Source organism: Pteronotus mesoamericanus, unplaced genomic scaffold (assembly GCF_021234165.1).
Source record: "Pteronotus mesoamericanus isolate MK-2021 breed Mesoamerican mustached bat unplaced genomic scaffold, CSHL_Meso_final scaffold_118, whole genome shotgun sequence".
In the NCBI taxonomy this organism is placed as follows: Eukaryota; Metazoa; Chordata; class Mammalia; order Chiroptera; family Mormoopidae; genus Pteronotus; species Pteronotus mesoamericanus.
In genome coordinates, this window is record NW_026555301.1 from 4,167,887 (window position 1) to 4,192,794 (window position 24,908).

The 24,908-nt window shown below is 45.2% G+C and overlaps 1 protein-coding gene across 5 annotated transcripts in view; it reads left to right on the plus strand.

The window, feature by feature from the left end:
- MGLL (monoglyceride lipase) overlaps positions 1 to 24,908 on the plus strand; it is a 190,240-nt gene that overhangs the window by 161,310 nt on the left and 4,022 nt on the right. For 4 of the 5 annotated variants that reach the window (XM_054587495.1, XM_054587497.1, XM_054587496.1 and 1 more), the window contains exons 6-7: positions 4,787 to 4,876; positions 22,435 to 22,650. In XM_054587495.1, the coding sequence (XP_054443470.1) occupies positions 4,787 to 4,876; positions 22,435 to 22,650 (306 nt within the window). The remainder of the gene's footprint in view (positions 1 to 4,786; positions 4,877 to 22,434; positions 22,651 to 24,908) is intronic. The other variant, XM_054587494.1, reaches the window with a different exon arrangement.

The following is a 24,908-nucleotide window of genomic DNA, read 5'->3' on the forward strand; positions in this document are numbered from 1 at the left end:
GAGATCTCTGTGGTTGCACAGACCTGACTTAACTTGTTGGGGTCATGATCATGGTGAGAGTCTCTCACTTTCAAGGGCGACCCATTCAGGGTCATCCCTCTCCTGAGCTGGAACTGAGGCTTTCTCAGGATTATTCAAAGAGTTTGGTAGAAATGACATCAAGAATGGTAATACCTTGGACTTCATCATCTTCATGGTGAGCTACTCCACCTCCCCCTCACCTGTGTCATGGCTTCCTTTGTTTTCCCTTGGAAACAGGTACAGGGCTCTCATGGCTGACAATGGAGGCTGAAGGAGTTTATGACAGGAAGCAACAGCAGCCACTTGGGGCAACCAGGACAAAACCAATCCTTCTGTGTGTGGAGTCTGCCAGGTTCTTTCTGTTCCCCACTGCTTTCTTATTACTGGACCTCAAGACCCCCTTCTCAGCCCTTCTGTCTTCCTTCATTGCCACAGTCAACACTGCTTTTGCTTAGTTCTTTCTGCCCCCAGCTCACCCTTTTCTCCTCCATCAGACATTAGGGTAATGAAATAATTAAACCTGAAAAGGACAGCAGGGAGATGGGTGGTTCTCTTTTGCAACTATTCAAAGCATCCTTGCCCCTTCATCCTTCTTGGATCTTTTTTGGGGAAGAAGCTAAGCACCAAGATTTTTTTAACTATGACATTAATTGCCACTCCCCAATTAAGTCCTGTTAGAAATATGATTTGGAATTTACTGTTCAGGTTTAGAAAAAGAGCTGAGGGTCAGGGCCATCCAAACATCTCTTCTGAGGCATCCATGCCCCTCCCCTCCAACCTGTGTGGGTCAGGAACACTCTCTACTTTTGTTCCACATTGGAATCACCTAGGGAGCCTAAAAAAAACCTCTCATGCCAGGGTCCCAACTCAATCAGAATCTGTCTGTGGGATCTGGGAAGAGGCATTTGTGACGCTTCTCTGAGACACTGCACCTGCCAGTCCCTCAAACTTTAGAGCACACAGTAATGCCTCAAGTGTTCCTGTGAAAATACATATCCTGGTCTGATAGGCCCAGCATCTCCAGGAGCTGATGGTGCTGCTTGTCTGAGGGCCACTGTTAGAGCAGGGAAGCCATAGAGTATCAGGAAAGGGCAGGCTGCCAGGTGGGTGTGCTGTGCCCCCTACCAATAAACTAACCAAATAGAAAAAACAGAATGCTCAAAACAGAGGGCTATCTTACTGGGAAGACAGGAAGCCATAAGTCACTTTAAGAGAATCCCTGACTCAAAACACCTTCTTCATTATTTTTCCTCCTGGTGCCCCTCCTGTGAGGAGTGTATCCACTTCAGGCCTCTGCACACATTCTCCCAAGTGTTAATTCACACTCAGGTTTTGGTAATCATCTAGGCTGAGACTTTTCTGTTCTTGGGGGTGACATCCTGCAGGATTTAGTGACAGGACCCAACCATGCAGAATGGAGAACAAAGAGTAATATCTTCACACTGACCCGTCATTTATATTTGTAACTGAACAACCAGTTCTCATTGCTAGGAACCAGTATCTTCCATTACATTCAGCTACTGGAGTAGTGTCATAATGAGCTGGTCCTTTTAGGGGCATTCATCCATCCTGAATCCACATGCATCACCTCCCCTAGAGAATCGAGAACAGCTGCCGCACCCCACCCCACCCTACCCTGCCCCCAGAGTCTTTGTGGTTGGAAGCATATAGCTACACACATCTACTGGGCCAGCCACCTGCCACCTCCAGTCCTAAGCATGATGTGTCCTTGTCATATCTCCTCCTGTTAGTGCTTTTAGCAGTAAGTCATTGGCAGTTGCAGGAGTCCTCACCAGGAGTTGGCTTCTCGTACTTGGAAGGGGAAGGTAAGGTGGTCAATCAATTGATCTGCCATTGTTGCACTTCCTCTAAGGACTAAACCCTTGCACTGTTCACTTTGTGCAAAGCAGATACTTTTCCAGAAATGCTCCTTTTTTTCATATGAAACTATTTTCCTAAAAGAGTCATTTAGCTACAGAAAGTTCCCCTGTTAAGGGGAAGAAAATACCACTGGTTCTGGAAAAGGACAGAACAAGTTTTTTTCCTATAATTTTCTCCTGGAGGCAGAGGCCTTCCTGGTTTTCTAGTCTCCCTCACCACCCCCTGTGAAACCAGAGAAAGGATGTTTCCAGCTATAACATGGCCTTTTCTGATTCTTGTCCAGCATAAACTGTCAGAATCTTCTCCTGGAAATAGAGGCCTTGACACTTTGGGGTATAAATATTTTGGTTTAATAAGTGCCAGGACACAGATTCAAAGATGAAGATAAACCTGCCTCTTCACAAATGGCCAGCACCAGCATGCCCAGATCCATGCAGAATCAGGTGATGAGCAACAAAACATAAATTGTTGGCAAATGAGAAATCTGCTAGTGGGCTTCAAGGAAGTGGAATGGGCACTGTGTGGTCTCTCTCCTTGGTTCTATTGCAGGGTTAGTACCAGGGTACTATGTCCCTGGGACTTTTCCTGGCGGTCATCTATCTCAGCTGGAAATGAGTTGAAAGTTGGTTTGCAGAAAAATAGCCATGTCCTTGAGAAAGCCATGCCAAGCCGACAGGCCAAATGAGGCAGCAGGGTCTGGAGACTGATGTTTGAAGCAGGCCCTATCAAACACAATTGCCCCTCGATTCCTGGGAGTGGCAAGGTCACATGTGGAGTCAACCATCAGCCCTTATGTCTACTAAGGGAGCTATGGGCATGAGTTATCAAAAACAGCAGAAGGGCAAAAAGTCAGTTCTACAAACTTTGGGCCACATTAAGTTTTTTCCTAATAGTGTTGCCCTTGGTAAAAGAGATAATCCCTAAAAGTCCACCCTCCTTACACAATGGGAGCCCACTGAAGGCTGCAAGGCTGGTGCCCACTGCCTCTCTATGAAACTGCAGTGCATTTCTTATCTGCTGTGTTTTCTCTTTATTAAAAATTTTCAGCCTTTGAAAGCGTAGATACCAATTTATGAATTTAGGTTCCCAGAAGAGCCCCCAGTTCCTGGAGGTCAGATTTGACTTGTGTTTGGAAACACCCACGTCCTTTCCTTTTGCAGTGCTCCCAGAGCCATTCTATGAGGCTTCAGATTGCGTGGACCAGCTCAAGTACTAACCTAGTGCTCAAGGTGGATTTCCTTATATTTCTGTGCTAGACTATCATCAGAGCCTGGCACTAGTCCCTGGCACATTGATAGCAGCAAGTCAACATGCATGGGGTTTACTTGCTCGGACACCAGACTTGAGATGCAATGACCTACAATTGTCTTAGAGGCAGGAGGCTGCCATCTTTGCACTGAAAAATGGAGAGTTGGCCATGTGAACTTCAGCTTAGGCACATGCATGCGTGTTCTTTTAGAAGCAAAGCCCTGCCTGATCCTTGGCAGCATGAGGGTGTACATCACACTTGTGCAGCCTGAAGAATAGGACGTTTTATAGCTTTGAGTTTAAAGGGAAGTTGGGCAGTACAACAATTGTGTCACCATGTAGAGTATCAGTGCCAATTGCTCTTGACCATCACAGTTGCATTTACCAATATACTGGAGGAGAGAAAGAATAATGAAGGCTGGTGGCACAAAGGGAAAGAGTAGTCTCACTCAGACCCTTGCCCCCTTTCCAGCTGGCCACATGGAATGGTGCTGAGCCTCTGTTCTCTTGTCTGTTAAATCAGGATAAATCCTCACTTCACAGCATTTGTGCCAAGATTAAATGACTGGGCACCTACGACTGTGCCAATGCATCAAAAAATTGTTACTCAGTCGATGTTAGTGCCCTGCTTCCACACCAAGGGTCCTGAGGGGACATCACTTAGCTCCATGACATTCGCCCTCAACATGCACTGAGAATTCACTGTTTGCCACCTTCTATGTGATTCTAATTTCAGCATTTCCCAGCTCACTTTTGGAATAGCATCTCTCATCCCTGAGCATCTGTGCACAGTGCAGAAATGAGAACAGTCTCCCTCTACAGGCAGAAGTGTGAGATCCAAGTTCATGCTTTTCCTGGGTAAACAGCACACCAGATCTGGCCAGAGAAATGAGTAGGGTCGGGGCAGGAAGGCCTGTACTGGAATCAGGTTCAAGCTCAAGGAGCATATATTAAGCACCTACTGTGTGTCTGGTGCTTTTGTACACAGTGGTGCCCCTTGGCAGCTAAAGAAACAGAGGCTTAGTTGCGATCAGCTCTCAAGTCGACATGTGTAAGGCATCACAGCCAGGAATCAAGTCAGGCCTCGTTCCCTCTGCTACACATCTCCTAATCAGGCTTGGCAACTGTTTTTATTCCCCTCCAGGAGAAACCAAACCAATCAACAGATTCTTTCGATCAGAGCAGGTTCCTTTCGCGCCTTCTAAGCTGTCTGGTTTCACTCTCAGGTGACTTAGGTGACTCTGCTCCTGTGGTGTTTTTTTTAGACTCCCCTGAGGAGTGGCTCATGCAGAAGAGCTCAGCCAGGCAGCTCCTGAAAATAATTCAAAATCATGACTGACGAGTGTGGGGAGAGCTACCACACAGGCTCCAGAGCAGGAGAAAAATAGACATGGCATTCCCTCTATCAGCCCTGGCGGCTGCCTCTCACCCACTCCCCACAGGGATCTATGCCAGACTAACTCAAGGCTGTCTGAGTAACAGCAGGGAGAGTCCTGGGGCACTCAGCTTTGGGAAACAAACCTGGCTGATGTTCAGCTTGAGTGTCACTTTTCTTAATTTACTGTAAACTGTCCCGTGGGCAAAGCTGGGCACAGATCCCACTGCACTCACATCCTTGTTTTCCCTCCCTGGCTAGGTCCTTGCAGCAAAAGTTCTCAACCTTGTCCTGCCAAACATGTCCCTGGGCCCGATCGATGCCAGCATGCTCTCTCGGAATAAGACAGAGGTGAGAGTCTCTCTGAAATGGCGGGTGGGGGGCTGGTTAGCAGAAGCTGGTGAGGGAGTGAAAGTAGCAGCCCAGTGGGACATCCAAGTTTTAGCTCTATCTGTGGCATTTTGCTGCCCTTATGCTGAGGTCCTGCATGAAGTTATGGGGACATGAAGATGCATGAGATGGTGTCTGGGGGTAGGATAGGGAGGGAAGGGATGTGTGGTCATGATGCCTGAGCTGTGCCCTAAACATGCAATGGTGTTAACAAGATAAAGTTGTGTGTACATCAGCCAAGTTTCTTTTGGTTGTAAGTGACAGAAACTTAAAACAATTTAAGCAAATTTAAAAGTGAGATTTATTGGTGAATAAACTAAAGGCCTACGGCAGGAGTGGATCCAGGGGCTTAAAAATCTTGTTCACCATTCGTTCTCCTCAGGTCTCATATCCCCTGGTTCGGCTTCATTCCCAACCAAACTTCGCCCAAGTCGGGGCAGAGATGGCCACTGGCAGCTTTACATGAGCAACCCCAGTGGGAAAACAACACTTATTTCCAAGAAAAGTCCCAGGGCTGATTCTTATTAGCTGATTGTCCAAGCCTGAGTTATTTGTCCAGGAAGGGGATCAGTGTCAACCCCACCCAACTTCACAGACCAAGAATGCAGGAAGAGGGGCACAACTGGGATAGTTTAGCAGACAGCAGAATGGATTTAGGCCAGGCCAAATGTCCTATGGGTTGTGGCAGTGGTGCTGGCCTGAAGGGGGATCAGAAGAAATGGGTTTGGGTGGAAGAAACTCCATGATCCTCGGCATGGAGAGAGGACAGCTCATTTGCAGAACACCAGTAGTCTGGTTCGACCACATATTGAGCAGCAAGTAAGTGTTGAGGGCTAACCTGAGGTTAGATCACTGGGTAACCCATGAACCCTATCTCCTAGGAGCCACTGCTCTGCCAGGAGTATCTTGCAGACCCCCCGAGCAGAGTGGTACTGCCTTCTATAAGAGAAAAACCAGAAACTTAGAAGAGGCAAGGTGGCTTTGGGGGAGATAAGCCGGGAGTTTGTGCCATTGGTCAATGCCATTGCCTATGGGACCAGGCACAAAGGTCAGCATCAACAAAAGGTCAAGGTCAATAGTGTACCTGGGACACTGGGTCTGAGCAGACTCCACAACCCCAGAAATTGGGATTCATCTATTAAGATGCTGCTCAGTGAATCAACCTATATCCTATTTATCAAAAGGCCAGCACCTATCTCTGCCTTTATGCTCTGTACCAGGTGGGTGCTGTGTGATTACCCAAACAAGACAGTCCCAGACTAATAGACTGAGGTTCTGCAAGATGAGAGGACTTGTCTGGATCACCCACTAGTGGGACTAACCTGAGAGCTTAGGTGGGTGTGGTCCCTAGCCCTGCCTGTGGAGGCAACAACCCCCTGTAGACTTACAGCCAGTGGACAGGAAGCAACCCTGGGTATCTGGAAGACACTGGATTATCTTCAGGGTTAAGCAAATCATTTTGCCACTCATCTCCCTCAGTTTCCTGTCTTACCTTAGAAATTTGAAGTCATGAAAGCAGTGGCTTCCTAAGGACCATGTACAATGGAATGAGGCGCTCTAGCTTTCCCAGGTTTCCTTGGGACCTGAGCAGCTGGACTCTAGATTTATTATGAAATTTGTCCTTCTATGCCCTGGTTGGATGGCTCTGTTGGTGGGGGTGTCATCTGTATGTGCCAGGGTAGTGGGTTGAATCCCTGGTCCTGGCTTATAAGGAGTCAACCAGTAGGTGTATGGATAGGTGGAGCTACAGGTCTGTCTGTCTGTCTGTCTGTCTGTCTCTCTCTCTCTCAGAAAAAAAAAAAAATCAGTAAATAAATTTTAAAAACAATTTGACCTCCTGGCACTCTGAGTCAGAGAAAAGGCAACTAAATGCAAACCATCCCTAATGTATAGGAAAGAGACATTTTTTTATCAGGGATTAAAACTCCCAGGCTTCCAGGGTCAGCAGCTCCTTATGAATCAGTCTGGTAAGAGGCTCTAGCGAGTGGTGGGGTCTGTGGGGAGCCAAAGGGTATCAGATCCACCCATGTCATCTCCATTCAATTTTAATCTAGTTTTAGAAACTAGATCTAATACCCCCAGTGCCTCCCAAACACACATCATGGTGCCATATGTGATCCACCAGGGTCAAAGAATATTTGAGTAAAGATAAAAAATTGTACAACTTTAAGACCCAGAAAAACCAAAGGCAAAACACATGCTGTTTAGTTTAAGCCTGACATGAATGAAACCAACATTAATCCCATTCCACAGATTAGGAAACTGAGGCTTAGAGGTTAAAAAAAGCCCATGGTGGCAGAATCAGTCAAGGACATACCTGGGATTTAAATACATTTGATTCAAAGTCTATGGTTGGGTGCCTGCTTCCAGCTAGTATTTATGATCATTAAGCTACTTTTCTTGTTTTATAATTACTAGTCCATGCAGCCTGTGGCTGGGGGCCATTGCTCTGCATGCAGGTTTCACTTAGTGATGGGAGTCAGTGTGGGACAGGGGCTTCTCCAACTGCTAGTATCCCCCCATAATGGCTCTGGCTCAAATGTGCAATCTCTAGTAAAAACAATTATTTTTGCAGCAGCTGTGCCAAGACAACAATGGGTTAAAAGAGAGAGGGACCTCGCATTGAGATCTTTGAGAGGAAACATCCAGGTGCAAATCTGAGTCATTTATCTCACCATCTGAAGGTACTTGGGCAAAAAAAGAAATTAAAAAAAAAAAAAAGAGAGAGAGAATAAAATATGCCAAGCCCTCTTTATTTAAAAGTAGCAACTCTCAGAGTTTTTAATCTCATTTTTGAAATAATGGAAAATTCCACTGAAGGCTTTAAACACACGTAAGAGCCTGGTATGAATATACAGCACACAGGCTCTCCTGGGATCCTGGGTTGCATGCCCTCATGTATCAGGTTTTTGACTGGTCAGGTAAATGGAGTGATTCTTTAGAAACACAAATTCATGTCCTTGCTAGGAAGACTTTGACAAGGGAGGTGGTTGGTGGCTGGTCAACGCGAAGGCTTAATTCCCATTGGAATGAATAGGAGCAAGTGTTTCCATCCCTCAGCAGAGAGTATTCACCCCTCACTTGTCCAGCTCTGAGTCTCCCTTTGAACCTTGTGCTGAGCTTTAAAAATACCAATGTCCAAAGGGAAATGTGCTCAGAAAAGACACCTCCCCAGATCTAACATCTGGGTGTCTTAAGGCACATCTTTAGCAAAGATATTTCCCATGGAACCCTGCAACTATAAAAGCTTCAAAAGAAAAAAAAAGTTTGCCTAACAAGCTTACTAAAAGCAGGCCCTTGGATGAAGGGAGCAGGCTGAAGGGATGGAGGGTGGCAGACTCTTTGGAGTGCCATCTCTGGGGAAACAAGCTGGTTCTGCAGTTCCAATGTCAAAGCAGGATATTTGTTCGGGGTTTTCTGTGGCAAGTGCTCTCACAACCCACCCAAGACTGTTAGCATGACACCCTTCACCAACAGCATTTCACAGCTGCCAGCCCTCCAATGCACATTCTCCTGGCCTGTGAGGCCTCCAAGAGTAATTGTCTCAGCACAATCCAATGCGCAATGGTTGCACCCTTCTTCTGTGTCAGACTGGCCCTTTTGTCTCCCACAACTCCAGGAAGGCAGTACTATTACCAGTACTTGCTTTTGTGGAAGCTTGGGCCCAGACAAGGCAGGTCTCTTACCTGAGGTCACACAGCTACTAAGTAAGGATTTGAGCCCGGACTTCTCTGCTCTGAGCCAAGTGCTTTTGGCTCTAAAATCCTGGGAACAAAGAAGTTGCTACTCAAGCATTTTTTGTCTGTCTACACATTTAGAGTCTCTGGTCAGAACACTGGATACTGACATATTAATCATTCCATCCTCGGAATATAATGAACCCCTGACACTCTGAAAAGCCTTGAACGGTCTTAGTTGTCCAGCCAAGGATGCAGGTAGTAGTGGGAGTTGGCAGATAAAGAGGGGAGTTGCTCAGAGTCTCCACTTGCCCTTACGCCACATCCTTGCTAACAACAGTTATTCATGAAAGAATGCATTGCTTTCTTTCTGACCTCCATCCTTTGGCCTGTGAGCTGGGAGGAAGAGATGCTGTGATTCTGAGCACCCCTTTCGCAGGGGACAATGCACTGTTTGTATATTGAGGTACTTTGCCTTCTGGAACCAAGTCTCCATTTTCCGTAAATACTTTGGGATGCCCACCAGGAGTATCCTAGCTTATTTATATCATGCTGGCAGGCCATATGGTGAGAGCTTTGAGGAGTGGCCAACCCCACTTTATTTCATTTCTATAAGTGGGTGCCACTCCAGGCACCACACAGTGTTTGAGAGGTGACAGCATCAAGGATTAGGCCCCCTGCTCCCCAGTTCTCTACAGGTCTCCCACCCACATACCAGTAGGCCACCTCTGCCCATGACCCTTGAATGCTCCTGCCAACTCTTCAGACACACTGAGGCTTTTCAATAATTATAACCACAGCTAAAGAGAGGCTCCAGCTTCTCCTTTGTCCCCAAGACATAGCCTCCCACAGCAGTCCTCTCCAAGAACTGGTTATTAACTTTCCAGTTCCTGGTTTGGTTAGCCAGTTTTATTTTGTTACTCTCCATCAATCATATTGTTACAAAATCACCTCCTAAAATTCAGGTTTGTGTACCTGATGCACTAGTAAGCCAAAACATTGAAACACCAGTTGTTGGAGATAAAGATTCATTCAATTTGGCCAGACAGAGGACAAGAGATCAAGATCTTTCAAATGAGTCTACCTAAAAAAGCTAAAGTAGAGAGTTTTATGCATTTAGGGGGTGGGGAATAGAGATTTTCAGGGAACTGAGAGAGAAGTCTGTGTTTCTTTAGTCACAGATAACAATTTGTGCAGCCAGACTTCTGGGCGGCGGCAGCTGGTCACAGCTACCTTGGAGACATTCTTTCCTTCTGCAAAACAAACTCATAAATTCTCCTTGTGGCCCTGGAGTTATCTCCCCCTGCTGACAAAGAAACACTACATCAGCAACACAAAATTATATTGTGAGAACAAAGGGTGCTGGGTTGAAGAACCAAGATTCTGCAAAATATCTCATAATTGTGCATCAGTGACATCTCTAAAGCAAAAAGCAGAAACTAGACATCTCGTGACTATCACTATTGTTTAAGCTATCATTGTTTTGTGCTTAACTAAGTATATTTTTCTATTATCTCAAGCAAAGTATACTTTTGAACACTTCTGGAACTTGCTTTAGGCAGCCCTTCAGAACAAGGCTAACATACTTTCTTAATGTTTGACTATAAGCTATGTGATGACCAAAGCAATTAAAACATTTAGTTAAAGCTTATACCTATACCTCAAGATTCTATGATCTAATACCTAAACATATTTACTGTTGACGGTTGGTTTCAGTATTTCATACTCCCCACATGGAATTTGTCTGTTTGAGGCAGCTGTAATTTACCAATGACTTAAAAAGAATTACAAGTCATTAGAACGTTTTTTGGAGTGTGTAGCTCCATATGGGACAATGGGTGGATGGGTCTGCCTTAGTCTTGGGACTTGCAAAGTGGGGTCTGTTGATCTTCCTGCCCGCTTCCTCCAGATGTTTCCTGCTCCTAGTCATCCTCCTCCTGACTATGGGAGAAGCAGCTCTGAGCAAATGAGAGGCAGGTCCCTGAAGTCAGTGACTTTAAATAGCAGAAAAACTAATGACTCTGTAGAGAGACTGTTAGGGGTAATCCCAGCTGCCAGCCTGACCTGAGACAGAATGAGGCATTCTCCCTGCCCCTTAGGCAGAGCTAAGCTTTTCATCCAAGTACCTTCACATGGTTAAAGAAGAAAAAGGCTACACAGTTGGCTATATTCACATGGGAACACAACCTGCGCAAAGCTCTCTTAAAGGTGTCATTGAATTAAACCCCCATTTACATGAGGATCCAATGCAACTGACTTGCCAAGGCTTGAATAAGTGGCTGAGCCAGACACAAGCCCCAAAAAGGCCTCTGACCACAGAGTCTCCCTGCCACAAGCCTGCCCAAGGGATGTATGGCTCCTCCTGGTAAAGCAAATCAAAATAAAGAATGAGAGAACTGAGATTGTGAGGAAAGGAAAGGTCAAAGTCAGTCACCAGCTTTTTCTTCCAATTTTATTAGGGAAATTATCAAATCTTTAGAAAAGTTGACATGGTAGTACAATGCACACTCATATACTCTTCTCAAGATTGATCAATTGGAAATTCTCTGCCATACTTTCTTTATCAATGTTTAAAAATGAAAATATCAGTAGGGATGTAGATTTCAAATCTTTTAAAATTTATTGTGGTAAGATATATAAAATTTGTCACCTTAATCATTTTTAGGTGTACACTTTAGTGGCATTAAGTATATTCACATTGTGCAACCTTCACCACCATCCATCTCCAGAACTTTTTCATCTTCCCACACTGCAACTCTGTGCCCATTAAATATGGTCTCCCCATCTCCTCTCCCCTAGCTTCTAGCAACCTCCATTTTGCTTTCTGTCTCTATGAATTTGACTGTTCTAGGCACATTATATAAGTATAATCATTTGGTATCTGTTCTTTTTTTTTTCTTAATCTTTTAAGCATAACATCCTCCAGGGTCATCCATGTTGTAGCGTGTGTCAGAATTTCCTTCCTTTTCAAGGCTAAATAATAGTGCATTGTATGACTAGAGCACATTTTGTTTATTCATCCTTGCACACCTAGGGGTGCTTCACCTCTTGGCAATTGTGAATAATGATTCTATGAACATGGGTATACAATATCTCTTCAAGACCCTGCTTTCAATTCCTTTGAATTTATACACAGAAGTAGGATTGCCTGATCATTTTGATTTGCATTTTCCTAATGATTACTGATATTGAGCATCTTTTTACATTCTTATTGGTCATTGGCCATTGATATATATTCATTGGAGAAATGTCTATTAAGTACTTTGTCTATTTTTTAATCAGGTTGTTTGATTTTTGTTGTTAAATTGTGGAAGTTTTTTATATATTCTGGACATAAACTCCTTATGAGATAAATGATTTGCAAATATTTTTCCCATTATGTGGGTTGCTTTTTCACTCTGATAGTGTTCTTTGATGTGCAAAATGTTTTCATTGTGATGTGATCCAATGTATCTCATTTTTTTCTTTTATTGCCTAATTGAATGTCATTAAGTGGATACATTATTTTGGCTGAATCTTTTTTAAAAGATTTTTTTTATCTTCTTTTTTTAGAGAGAGGGCAGGGAGGGAGAAAAAAAGGGAGAGAAACATAGATGTGCAAGAGAAACTTCGATTGTTTGCCTCTTGCATGCCCTCAGCTGGGAACCTGGCCCGAAATCCAGGCATGTGTCCTGACAGGGAATCCAATTGGCGACCCTTTGGTGCTCAAACTGGTGCTCAATCCACTGAGCCACACCAACCTGGACAGAACCTTTTGAAAGTAAGTTACATACACCATGATTCTTAACTCAGCCTGTGCTGCCCAAGAGAAGAATCCAGAAATAATAAGGACTTTCACACATATGACCCAATACCATTATCACATTCTGAAAAGTAGAAATAATTCCCTATCATTTTCTATCTAGTCCATATTTCTTATTTCCTTAGTTGTCAACAACTTTTAAGACTTGGGACCATACAATCTTGCTGTTTGTGACCAGCAGTTATGAAAGTGGTTTTGCAAGATCTCAGTAATTCTTTTCTTTTATTTATTTAAGTGTATTTTATTGATGGTGCTATTACAGTTGTCCCATTTTTTCTCTCCTTTATCCCCCTCTGCCCTGCAACCCCCTGCCAGCATTCCCCCACCATAGTTCATGCCCATGGGTCATACATATAAGTTCTTTGGCTCCTCCATTTCCTATACTATTCTTAACCTCCCCCTACCTATTTTGTATCAACAAATTATGCTTCTTATTCCCTGTACCTTTTCCCCCATTCTCCCCCTGTCCCCTCCCCACTGATAATACTCCACGTGATCTCCATTCCTGTGATTCTGTTCCTGTTCTAGTTGTTTGCTTAGTTTGTTTTTGTTCTTTAGGTTCAGTTGTTGATAGTTGTGAGTTGGTTGTCAGTTTACTGTTCATAGTTTCGATCTTCTTCTTTTTCTTAGATAAGTCCCTTTACCATTTCATATAATAAGGGCTTGGTGATGAGGAACTCCTTTAACTTGACCTTATCTGGAAAACACTTTATCTGCCCTTCCATTCTAAATGATAGCTTTGCTGGGTAGCGTAATCTTGGATGTAGGTCCTTGCGTTTCATGACTTTGAATACTTCTTTCCAGCCCCTTCTTGCCTGCAAATTTTCTTTTGAGAAATCAGCTGATAGTCTTATGGGAACTCTTTGGTAGGTAGCTGTCTCCTTTTCTCTTGCTGCTTTTAAGATTCTCTCATTATCTTTAACCTTGGATAACTTAATTATGATGTGCCTTGGTGCGTGCTTCCTTGGGTCCAACTTCTTTGGGACTCTCTGAGGTTACTGGATCTCCTGGAAATCTATTTCCTTGGCCAGATTGGGGAAGTTCTCCTTCGTTATTTTTTCAAATAAATTTTCAGTTTCTTGCTCTTGCTTTTCTCCTTTTGGCACCCCTATGATTCGGATGTTGGAATGTTTAAAGTTGTCCCAGAGGTTCTTAAGCCTCTTCTCATTTTTTTGAATTCTTGTCCCTTCATTCTGTTCCAGTCGAATGTTTGTTTCTTCCCTCTGTCCCAAATCTTTGATTTGAGTCCTGGTTTCCTTCCCTTTACTGTTGATTTCCTGTATATTTTGCTTTATTGCACATGTATAGCCTTCACTTCTTCCTTTATTTTGCATCTGTACTCAATCATTTCCATGAGCATCCTGATTACCAGTGTTTTGAACTCTGCCTCTGATTGGTTGGTTATATCTTCATTGCTTAGTTCTTTTTCTGGAGTTTTGATCTCTTCTTTCATTTGGGCCACATTTCTTTGTCTCAGCACACCTGTTACATTGTAAGGGGCCAAGCCTTAGGTATTTGCCAGGACAGGGCAACCCAGGTCACAGGGTTGTAGCGCTGTATATTGGGAAGGGGTGTGAGAGGAAACAATGCCATTTGCTTGGCTCTCAGCCAGCTTTTAGTCACTTTACCCCACTACCCACAAGTGAATTGGGCCCTTCTGGTGCTGATTCCCAGGTGGATGGGCTTGTGTACGTTCTAGGATCCTGTGGGCCTCTCCAATGGACTCTCCTGTGAGGCTGGGACTTTCTCCTGCCACTGAAGCCCCCACTGGTGTTTACAGCCAGAGGTTTGGAAGCTTTATTTCCCCCATGCTGGAACCCTGGGTTGTGTGATCTGTCTTGTTCTTCAGTTATTCCTCCCTGTTTATCTGCACATGAATGTGGAACCTACTGGTCCACCAGCCACAGCCTTGCTACACATCCTTTCCTCCCTGGTTGCACATCTCCACCCCTCCTACCAGTCTAGATGAATGTTTCTTCTTTAACCCCTTGGTTGTCAGACTTCCATACAGTTCTATTTTCTGGTAGTTTTAGTCAATTTTTGTTTTTAGATTGGTTGTTATCCTTCTTTTGGTTTTGCAAGGAAGTGAAGCCTATCTACCTGACATCTTGGCCAGAAGATCCAGTAACTCTTTCTTGTATCTCTTATTATTTATTCAATCACTGGACCTGTCAAAAGGTAGCTGTGGCTGGTGTGATTGGGTAGGGAACATGATGGTCGCTTTCCTCTTCCCACAGTGACCACTCAGGGGCTCTGTCTAGATTGAGGGTTGCACTTCAGGAGCCTCCATCCCAAAAAGGCAAGCGAGGTTCACTTTCTGCCTCACTTCTGGTTGTGAAGCCCCTCAGCCCAGAAAGAGGCCCCAGCGCCTTCTGGTGGGTGTGCACAAACCACCTGTGCCCACGTGTCCAGAGCTATGACCTACCAGGATATCCAGGAGTTCAAGCCTTAAGAGCAAAAAGTAATTCTTGAGAAAAAATGTTCAGTAAATCACATGCCCTTAAAGTAATTCTTGGGGGGTAAAAAAAAAAAAAGTTCAGTAAATAGAAAGCCCTTGATTAAGTAGCAATTCAATATTTGAATCCTCTTTATATCCAAAATGGAATTTCATCATCGTTACTTCTGATGGTTCTTGTCTGGCTTGGGAATTTCTGCCATCTAAGTTGGGTTCCTGCTCCAGCAATCATAGCAGGAACTTCAGTCTCCTGGTAAATGGCCAAGCAGACTTTCTGCCAAGTCAGGCAGGGCCTTATCTCCCCTTTGCCATCCTGTAGGCATCATGTCGAGTGAACAAATGTGTGGAGCTCCCACTTTGGGTAAGGTGCCGAGATGGAAGCAAGGACACCCAATAAATTGCCCTATCTTCTGAGGTCATAGTTAGAGGGAGAAAATGGCACATCAACAATTCTGTTACAGAGGACAAAGAGACAGAGGGCCTTGTGGGAGAAGCAAAAAAGCCTGAGTCTAAACCCAGCTCTCCAGCTCTGTCTCTTTGTGCTACAGTGTAACCGTGAAAACCACATTCAGTGTCACTAAACCTTAGATCCCTTGGGGGCCTAGGGTAGAGCCTGGCACAGCATCAACCCTAGGTAGATGAGAGCCGTTGTTATCACAGCTGTTTTTAAAGATGTGTCCACGAAGCTACGGGAGCCCTGGGGAGACAGGCACCAGTTTCACTACTAGTGTCCGAGCACCTGTCATGGGAGGAAACACTTGAACTGGGCCTTGAAAGGAGACAGATATTTGCTGGCAGACAGAAGTTAGGGCATGGGAAAAGTGCATTCTGGAAACTAGAAATGTCAGGGGGCAGCCCCCAGCCTGTAAGTACAGAAGCTGAGCCTGTGAAAGGAGTGGGAGCACTGAAATGTCCCTGGGGAAGGCAGGGGGCTTCCCAGAGGAAAGAGCAACTGAGCTAAATGTCATAAGAGAGAAGAAAGTCTACAGGCAGCCAGGGCTGAGGGGATAGACATGTAAGGGTGAGGAGTGTTGAGGAAGGAAGCAGAGGGGAGCCCTATGAGGACTTGCAAGCCACAGGAGAGTTTGGATTTGGCCCTGCAGTGTGTGGGAAGCATGGCCCGGGTATCCAGGGAGAATCTGAGCACAATGTGCAAGCAGAGGCCAGTTGCAAGGAGCATTGCTCAGACACAAGAAGAAGGATCACATGAAAAGAGGAGCATGCACTGGCCACAGACAAGGCTGTTTCCAGTGTTCAGTATGTTTCATATTCAGGCCAGTTTCTACGCTAAATTATTATTTGCATTTAGAATATTTCACAAACCCAATATTCATGATAGTACAGGCCAGTGAGCCACAGGGAAACAATACAAAGCAACTCCAAAGAGCTTACTCTTGGGGAGTTTTTCTCCTTCAAACCTGATTATTCTTTGTTGAATGAACTGATAAGAGACCTTTTCTTCTAAGGCCTATGGGTATTATTCCAATGTGAATACCATATTTTGCCATGTATAATGCACACATTTTTGCCCAAATTTTTGAGGGAAAAATAAGGACATGCATTATACATGGGTAGTACTAATTCTCTATCTCTATAAATGTTTTTAATTCTTTTATTTATGCTAAGCATTAAAAGTGCAACTCTAGAAAGCAAGAATGATATCCATATGCAAATTTGTTACTGGCACAGAAAATTTCTTGTACCTTGTATCTGTTCTTGTGTTTTGTAATTATTTGTTATCTAAAATTTTTTGTACCACAATATGTTCAAAAATAAATGCTAAAATTCCTTTATAATACAAAAAACAAGTATCTAAATATAAATAAATAAATAATTGAGCCCTGGCTGGTGTGGCTCCGTGGATTGAGTGCTGGCCTGTGGGATTGATTCCCAGCCAGGGCACATGCCTGAGTTGCGGGCCAGGTCCCCAGTAGGGGGAGTGCAAGAGGCTACCACATAGTGACGATTCGCTCCCTGTCTTCCTCCTCCCCTTCCCCCTCTCTAAAATAAATAAATAAAATCTTTTAAAACTGAATTTAAAAATTAAAACTAAAATTTTTTTTCCTGAAAATTTGGGCCAAAAATGTGGACACATATTATGCAGAGCAATATACAGTAACCCCTTTGCCAGCTGTTGGCCAGTGAGCCTGGTTCATAGGTTCCCAGCTGCTCTCTGATCTGTGCTGGACTCCTAATACCCAGAGATGCTGCTTTTTGGTCTGAGTTAGAGAAAGGTTGGCTCACTCACTCATTTGGCCAGTATTTACTGAGAGCCTCCTATGCCAGAACACAGCACAAGCAAGACAGACAGAGCCCTGCCCCAGGGTCGGACACTTCAGTGGAGAATCAAGTGCAAAAATACCTGGTTGAAGAGTGAGTGCAGTACTAGAGAAGGGCTGTTAGCTACAAGAGCCTGGGGAGTCAAGAAGGCCTCCCTAAAGTGGTGAGGTCTGAGCCGAAGGCCAAAAGAAGTGTGGATGCTGATAAGTTTAAGAGCAAAGGGCTGGAAAAGCCACTTATGATGGGTAATGGAAGCCACTGTATATAGGAAAGGGTTTTCTATCATCCAAGTCTTTCCACAACAAATTTCCATTAAAAACAAAGATAGGAAATAGAGATTGTCTCTGCAGAGATAAGTCCATTTACTGTAGGGCTCCCATGGCTTTCTAGATTTCACAGAGATCATGTGAGTAGAATCACTTGTGTATTCTCTCCAGTATGTCAGAGAAGGCTATCTGATTTCCCTGTGATAAAAATAGATGAATTAAGAAATATCTAAACAATGGAGAAGGAGATGGGGATCCTGGGATGGGCTCCAAAGCACAGGTGGAAGAGTGAGGCTTCCATAGGAAAAAGGAGGGGATTGGAGGGAAGGAGGGTCAGAAAAACCCAGTTATAGACATATGTAGGTATCTGAAAGGAAACTGCAGGAGATTAGACTTGCTAGGATATATTTCTCTGTGAAGTGGTAAACAATGTCATGTGAGGAAGGCACATGCCTTCCTGTGTCCAGAAGGGCACCCCATCCACTTTTGTGAAGGGTGGCAACCTGTGGGAACCACTAAGTCATTTCACAGTCTGTCAAGCCTAGATATTTATGGTCCTCACCAGGGACCCATCCCTTTCTTTTCTGAGGGGTGCCACCTCCATGGCTCCTGGCTGTCCTATGAGTCCCAGGACTCACCTTTACTTTCTCTTCTCTAGACAGGTAGCATGGCATAATGAGTGATTAAACATGCTGATTGTGGAGCCCAACTGCCTAGGTTCTTATCCTAGCTCCGCCCCTTACTGTGTAACCTTGGGTGGATGACCTAGCCTCTCTGAGCCTTTCTTCTAATGTATAAAATGGTGATAATAACAGTAGTACCTACACTGGATTCCCATGAAGATTCAATGAGTACAAGTTAAAAAAAAAAAAAAGTACATGTAAAAGTAAAAGTACAAGTAAAGTGCTTAACACAGCCCCTGGTACAAAATTAAGGGCTCAATGTTTCATTATTTTAAATTTTATTTTAATTAAAAATGTAATTTTGCACTCCATCACAGAACAGACTTTTTAAAAATAGGTCAAGGGATGTGACTGTAGGGTTGGTGCCTAGATTTTGCTCAACCAAGTTAAGAAAACGCCCAGCTGTAGATTGTAGCTATATTCACTGTGCTTTAGGGCAGAGTTTCTCTACCACAGACAGTGTTCAAAATCAGAAGCCCCAGCTACCATGTTCCTGACTGGCAAGTTCAATGTTTCTGGGAGCTCTCAGAGCTCTAGAAGACAGTGAAGGTACTAGAGGATCACTAAAGTACACACAGGCCAGGAAATTACTCGCAACCTGTAAAACTTAAAACCCAAGAGGAACCTTCAAAGTCTCAGAATGAATAAGGCTTCACCTAAAATCATGTGGCTCAAGATCTCTGAAGCAGAGAGGCCTCCCATGTGGAGTTGCTCTCCTCCTCTTGTTCTCAGTGTCAGGTTCAGATGTACCCCACACATCATCAACCTCACCATGGGGCCAGACCCTGGACTTGACACTGTGTCTCTCTCATCTCACTGAATCTCCCTGGATTCCTCTGAAGCATTTCCACTATCACCCCCATTTCACAACTGAGTCTAGGAAAGAGCCATGCCCAGATGGGAAATATCAGGGTTCCATGCTCTTTGCTTTTCTGGTCTTCTTCATATTGTCAGTTTACCTCCCCCAAAGAAAAAAAGACTTGAAATCTCAGCCAGTAGAGGCACCCCCAAGAGGTCAGACTTCTGAAGCAAAGATGTGGCCGCTTGGACCTGGACCCACAGCCTAAAACTGACAAGTACCCAGCTGACACATTCTTAGCTGGCAGGAACAATTGTAATGAAAAAAAAAATAGGGGGAAGGGAGTGTGAGAGATACTGTCAAAGACTGGGTCTTTGTTATATGTTTTTAAATTAAACTTTTTGTTTTGATGTAAAAGTGATTCACATGTACTTTTGAGAAAAATAGAGAGGAGTTCCATAGACTGTTTACCCAGTTCCGCTTAATGCTACCATCTTACAAAACTGTAGGACAACATCACAACCAGGAAATTGACATCAGACAGTCAAACCACAGAATGTCCTATCACCACAAAGACCCCTCATGTTGCCCTTGCACAGCACACCCACTTCCCCCTGCCTCACCCCTGACAACCACATTCCTATTCTTCATGTCTCTCATTTTGTCACCTTTAGCTTCAAGTAAGCAAAGGCTACCATGATGACAGCCAGAATGGTTGCTTGAGGGGAAAGTTTGGGCCCTCTAAATCTGTTTCCCCTTGAGATAAGGCCCTACTTTTTGCTCCAAATCCAACTTTCCCTCTGTCCCTTGCCTTTTGCCCCAGCTGTGGCTCGCCCCAGGGGCCTGCCCTTTCTCTGACATATCTGGCAACTCCTTCCCCAGGCCCAGAATCAGCCACTGTGTAAACAGAAACTACATGATCAAGACATGGAAAATGAAGCCAAAAGCAGGAAGCCAATTGGGCCGGCAGAAGAATTGAAACAGACTCCCCATGGGCCTCATGTGGCCAGAATGTCTTGGGTCAGCAGGACAAGTTGGCAGGCCATTTCAGGAAGGTGATTGTCTAATGGACTCTGGCCCTGTGCATGCATAAGGACACATTCCCTGCAACCAGGGCTCAGAAGCATAGAATGGAGAGCTGTTAGAAGGGCTGCCAGCCTAAAGAGACCCAGACCCTAATAGTCGGGACTTAAACAGGAGAGAAGCTTATTCCTCAGTGTCACCAGCCCCACATGCTCTAACACATTTTGTTGCTCGCTGTTTCTGGGGTGCAGCTCTTGTCCCTGTGGCCTCAACTGCATCCCTACTCTGCTTGTGTCCTGGTAGGTGGGAGGAGGGAAATAAATAGGGCAAGCATTTGACAAAAGGGAGCACAGAGCACTGCTGCTCACTTCCCATTGGCCAGGATGTGAGCACATGACCACACCTACCTGCAAGGGAGCCTGGGAAATGTAGTATTTACTCTGGATGCTTGTGTTCCAAATGAAACATTCAAGGTTCTATAGGGGAGAACAGGAACTGGGTAATGAATAATAAGCAGGTTCCTCCTTTGCAAAACAGGGATAATGAGAGTCATTCCTCAGACAGGTTAATCAGGTTAAACACTTAATGCATGCACATAGGAAGAAGGAGCTCAGGAATATTAGCTATTTTTATTTCTTTTCACTAAATGAGATCTTGCATATGATGCCCTGACACTGTGCTGGGTACAGAGTATGTGTCTGGTCAGTGGTGCTGCAGTTACCAATTGCTCTCATTGTTAGCCTCAGTTCTCGACAGACCCCAAGCCCAGACTCTCCTTCCAAAGAGGGCTCCTTGCAAACCCTGGACAAGCAACTGCTATGGCCATGCACTGCCTATGCACTACCCCAGCCAGTCTCTTGTCCCCTCATCCCCCAAATAAATGGCCTGGCCCTGCAGGATTCACACCAGCTCAACTGCAGGAAGCGGCTAAACCATCTCATGTGGCTTTCCACAAAGGTCTTGTTTGCCTGCTCTGTCTCCAAGCATCAGAGGAATTAGGGATGGCAGTGATAACCCAAAATAGCTTGTTCCATTTTGGCATGAATCTGGATTCTAGGCAAGTCCTAAAGGGGTGGTAACATAAGAGCGGTGTAGCCCCCACCCTTGCAGACCCAGATTAGAACACAGTGGACACTCTGTCATCCTCACACAGGGCAGCTGGAAGCACATTTTCTTCTAGCTATCCCTGTGTTCCTTGTCCCCATGGCCCCTCTGCTCCCTTACCCAGTATTAAAACCATGCAGCACTTGTCCAACCAGCTGAGAATCCACTGGCAAGGATAAGGGAAATGAGATAAGGGATGGTTGTGGCCTCACACCCACCCATATGGGTCTGAGAGACTTCTCACCCAAATTTTGTGGGGGCAATGCCTCATCTGGGGCCACAGTGAACAGATAACTCACTGTTCTCTTAGAGGCAAGATGAGTGAAGCCAGGGAGAACAAGGACAAGGTATCAGGGTATCCCCATTAAGGGAGAGATTGGCGCCTGAGCCATAAGCAGGGAGAGTGTCAGAGTTAGGTCCTGGACAATTTGATGACTAAGAGGGAGGACCCAACCTCTGGGCATATCCCCTAAAGAAGTAGCAGCTATCCCTGTCAGAATGACAGGCAGCCTTCTGCAGCCCAGAGAACATGGAGACTAGAGCCCACCACGGCCCAGACCTGCCCTGGACTTTGCTCCTCTGAAAGCCCGTGGGGTGGTTCCCTGCCAAAATGCCTTGGGAGCTCCTCAAACCAGTCCACCTTCCACCATGGACCCTACTGCCCCTGCATTTTGTGTGTGCCCCTCACCCACTTCTACCAGATGGACACTAAGTAAGGGGAGACAGAATTAGAGAAAGCAAAATCCAGATGACTAACACCAAAATATCATCACAGCTATTCCTTAGTGAAATGATCTGTAAATAATACAATGCTGCCTATATAAAAATATAGATATTAATACTTGAAACAGTCTATAGGCACATGTATGAATGTGAAATTCATACCTGCACTATTTTTGATGACTCTCTTTACAGGCATAGAACAGCCTGTAAAGAGAGTCATCAAAAATAGTGCAGGTATGGGTCAGGGAAGGACTGGCCATACTGCTGGCTCTTGAGACCTGTGCCCCAAACAGTCTGACTGAATGGAATCAGCTCTTCAGGCCAAAGCACAAGAAAGAGCTAACAGCCCTGGCCAGATGGCCCAGTTGGTTAGAGCGTCATCCCATACACCAAAAAAAAAAAAAAAAAAAAAAAAGATTGTGGGTTCAATTCCCAGGCATAGCACATACCTGGGTTGTGGGTTCAATCCCTTGTCAGAGCATACATCTGTTTGCAGTTTCGATCCCCTGTTGGGGCGTATACAGGAGGCAACACGATCAATGTTTTTCTCTCACATCTAGGTCTCTCTCTCTCTCTCTCTCTCTCTCTCTCTCTCAGCAATAAATGTATCCTTGGGTGAGGATTAAAAAAAGAAGGAGGAGCTAACAGAAAACAGAAAAGCCCCTCACCCATGAACTGACAGAACCCTCTCTCTTTTTTTCCTTCAGGTCGACCTTTATAACACGGACCCCCTCATTTGCCGAGCAGGACTGAAAGTGTGCTTTGGCATCCAGCTGCTCAATGCTGTCTCGAGGGTGGAGCGGGCCCTCCCCAAGCTGACCTTGCCCTTCCTGCTGCTCCAGGGCTCTGCTGACCGCCTGTGTGACAGCAAAGGGGCCTACTTGCTCATGGAGTCTGCCAAGAGCCAGGACAAGACACTCAAGGTGAGCACCTAACCCCCTCGCTTCCCCAAGTTTGGGAAGGTGGCATCTCTTTGGGCACATCTGCCCAGAACCCACAAAGCCACTCCCAGGAGAGGCATCTTGAAATGGGGCCAGCCTGGCCCCACTGGGAAATAACTACCAAGGAATACAAGGCAGTTGTTAATTCTAAGCAAGAACACAAGCCATTAGCCAATTGTTCACATGAACAAGCTAGAAAGGGAAAAAGAAAGAATACGCAGAAGGTGTCCTGGTGAAGGAAAAAAGCCTGCAACAGGGCACTGGGCAAAGAAAGGTCTCCAAGAGCGTGTCCCCCACTTTTCCATGTCCAATGTCCAAAAGCCTGCGGCCGCCCAGCTTCCCTGCAGGTTGATTTGCTGTAGCAGCTTGGAACCAATCACCACTGCCAAGGGCTATAGGACATGACAAGGCCTGGTCTGCATTAGTGAATCTGCAATAGGGGATGGGACCTGTGGCTTAGCCACACGGCCTATCAGACATACAGACTGCAATGGACTAATTAGAAGGCCTTTAGAGCCAGAAAATATGGTTTTAGGGTCCAAGTGCTCCTGTTTTTATTTGTCTGATTGATCTGGGAAGAGCTCCAGCTGGGGGAATGGGAGGAGGAGACACACCTACTGTGTACCTATCAAGTATCAGTTGACCCTGAAGGCGGCTGTCTGCAGTCAATTGGGCAGACCACAGCTCCATTGTAAGAGTGAATGAGTGTGTCCCCAAACCATGCCAATGGCACTTACGCAGTGGACACATGGAAGCCCTGAGTCCAGAGCTATTTCCTGCTAAGTTATAAAGAGAGTAAGCAACTCATTACAGATCCCACACTTGCTGAGCGGTAGGATCAGGATTCAAACCACACCCTCTGCCCTGGGCACACTGACCCTCTCCATTCCATACTGTACTGACAGAGACTCACATGTCTTTGCAAACTGTCAAGTGCTCTCCTCACACCATTATGCATTGCAGACCCCAGCCCATACCAACTATCAGATATAGAATGCTAGATGAGCAGAAAGAAGGAGAAAAGGGAAGACTGGCTCTTATAATGCTAGAAATTATAAATATCATGAGCACTTTGCAGTTTGGGTGAAGGCACCTCACAGATCATTCCCTTTGCTGGAATGGAACCTTGGTGACCCTACAAAAGGAAGCCATACAGAGCGTTCATTTGTTCATTCACTATCCATTCATCCATTTCTTTATTTGATCCAAGTGTTCAGTGGACATTGACTTTGTGCCAGGCCCAGAGAACAAGACAGGCACAGTCTCAACATCCCCAAGCATGATGTCCTAGCAGATGAGCAACAAATGACCAAACAGGATGATGATGACAAAGAGGGTCAGTGTCCTGAAGGAAATTAAGCAGGAGCAGGACCAGACATGAGGTGAAGCACCTACTTCAGATGTGCAGGCAGACCTAAGAACTGACAGTGACTACAGCAGTGGAAAAACATTCCAGACAAAGGGCCACTGCAAAGACCTGAGTTTCAAAAATATTAGTGTATGCAAGCAACCAGGAGACCAGCGTGGTGGAAGTGTGCTGAACAGGGTGAGGGTGGTATGTGGCAGAGGGACCTGGCAGCAGAGGAAGAATCTGGAATTTTTCTCTTAGTGCAATGAAAAAGCCACCAGAGCATTCTGAGCTGGAGAGCAATGTGCTCCAACTCCAGTTCTCAAAGCTTCCCTCCGCTGCCACGTGGAGGTAAGAATGGAGGACACCAGGCAGGAAGATGGTGGTATCACCCAGGCCAAGGGGATGGGCTTGGCCCTGAGGTGGTGACAGTGAAGGCAGGGGGCCGCCTGGCCAGAACTAGAGAGAGAGGGACTGTAGTGGTGAAGTGATTAGGATGAATCCTGGGCTTGGGCCTGCACCAGTGAGGAGACTGTGACCCCTATACCAAGATAGGTGACCCAGAGGGTTGCATTTTGAGATACCTGTTAGAGAGTCCATTGGAATTTTGGGAAAAGAATTGAAAGAAACCACAAAAGGAAAGTATTTTTAGGTCAAAAGCTTTCGAATGATGTTGGGAAGACAAATAATATGAGAGCAAGTGTTCCCTGGCTACGGTGACTGAATGTCATTGGAGCCCCTGCTAAGAACAGTTGCTGTGGGTTGGTGGGAGTGAAAATGGACTGGGATCAGCTGAGGTGCAAGTGGAAGGCAAGTCAGTGAAGACAGGGAATGGAAATCACGGTTTTGAGATGGAGGCACAGACGAGGTCCATAGCTGGAGAGAGCAGCAG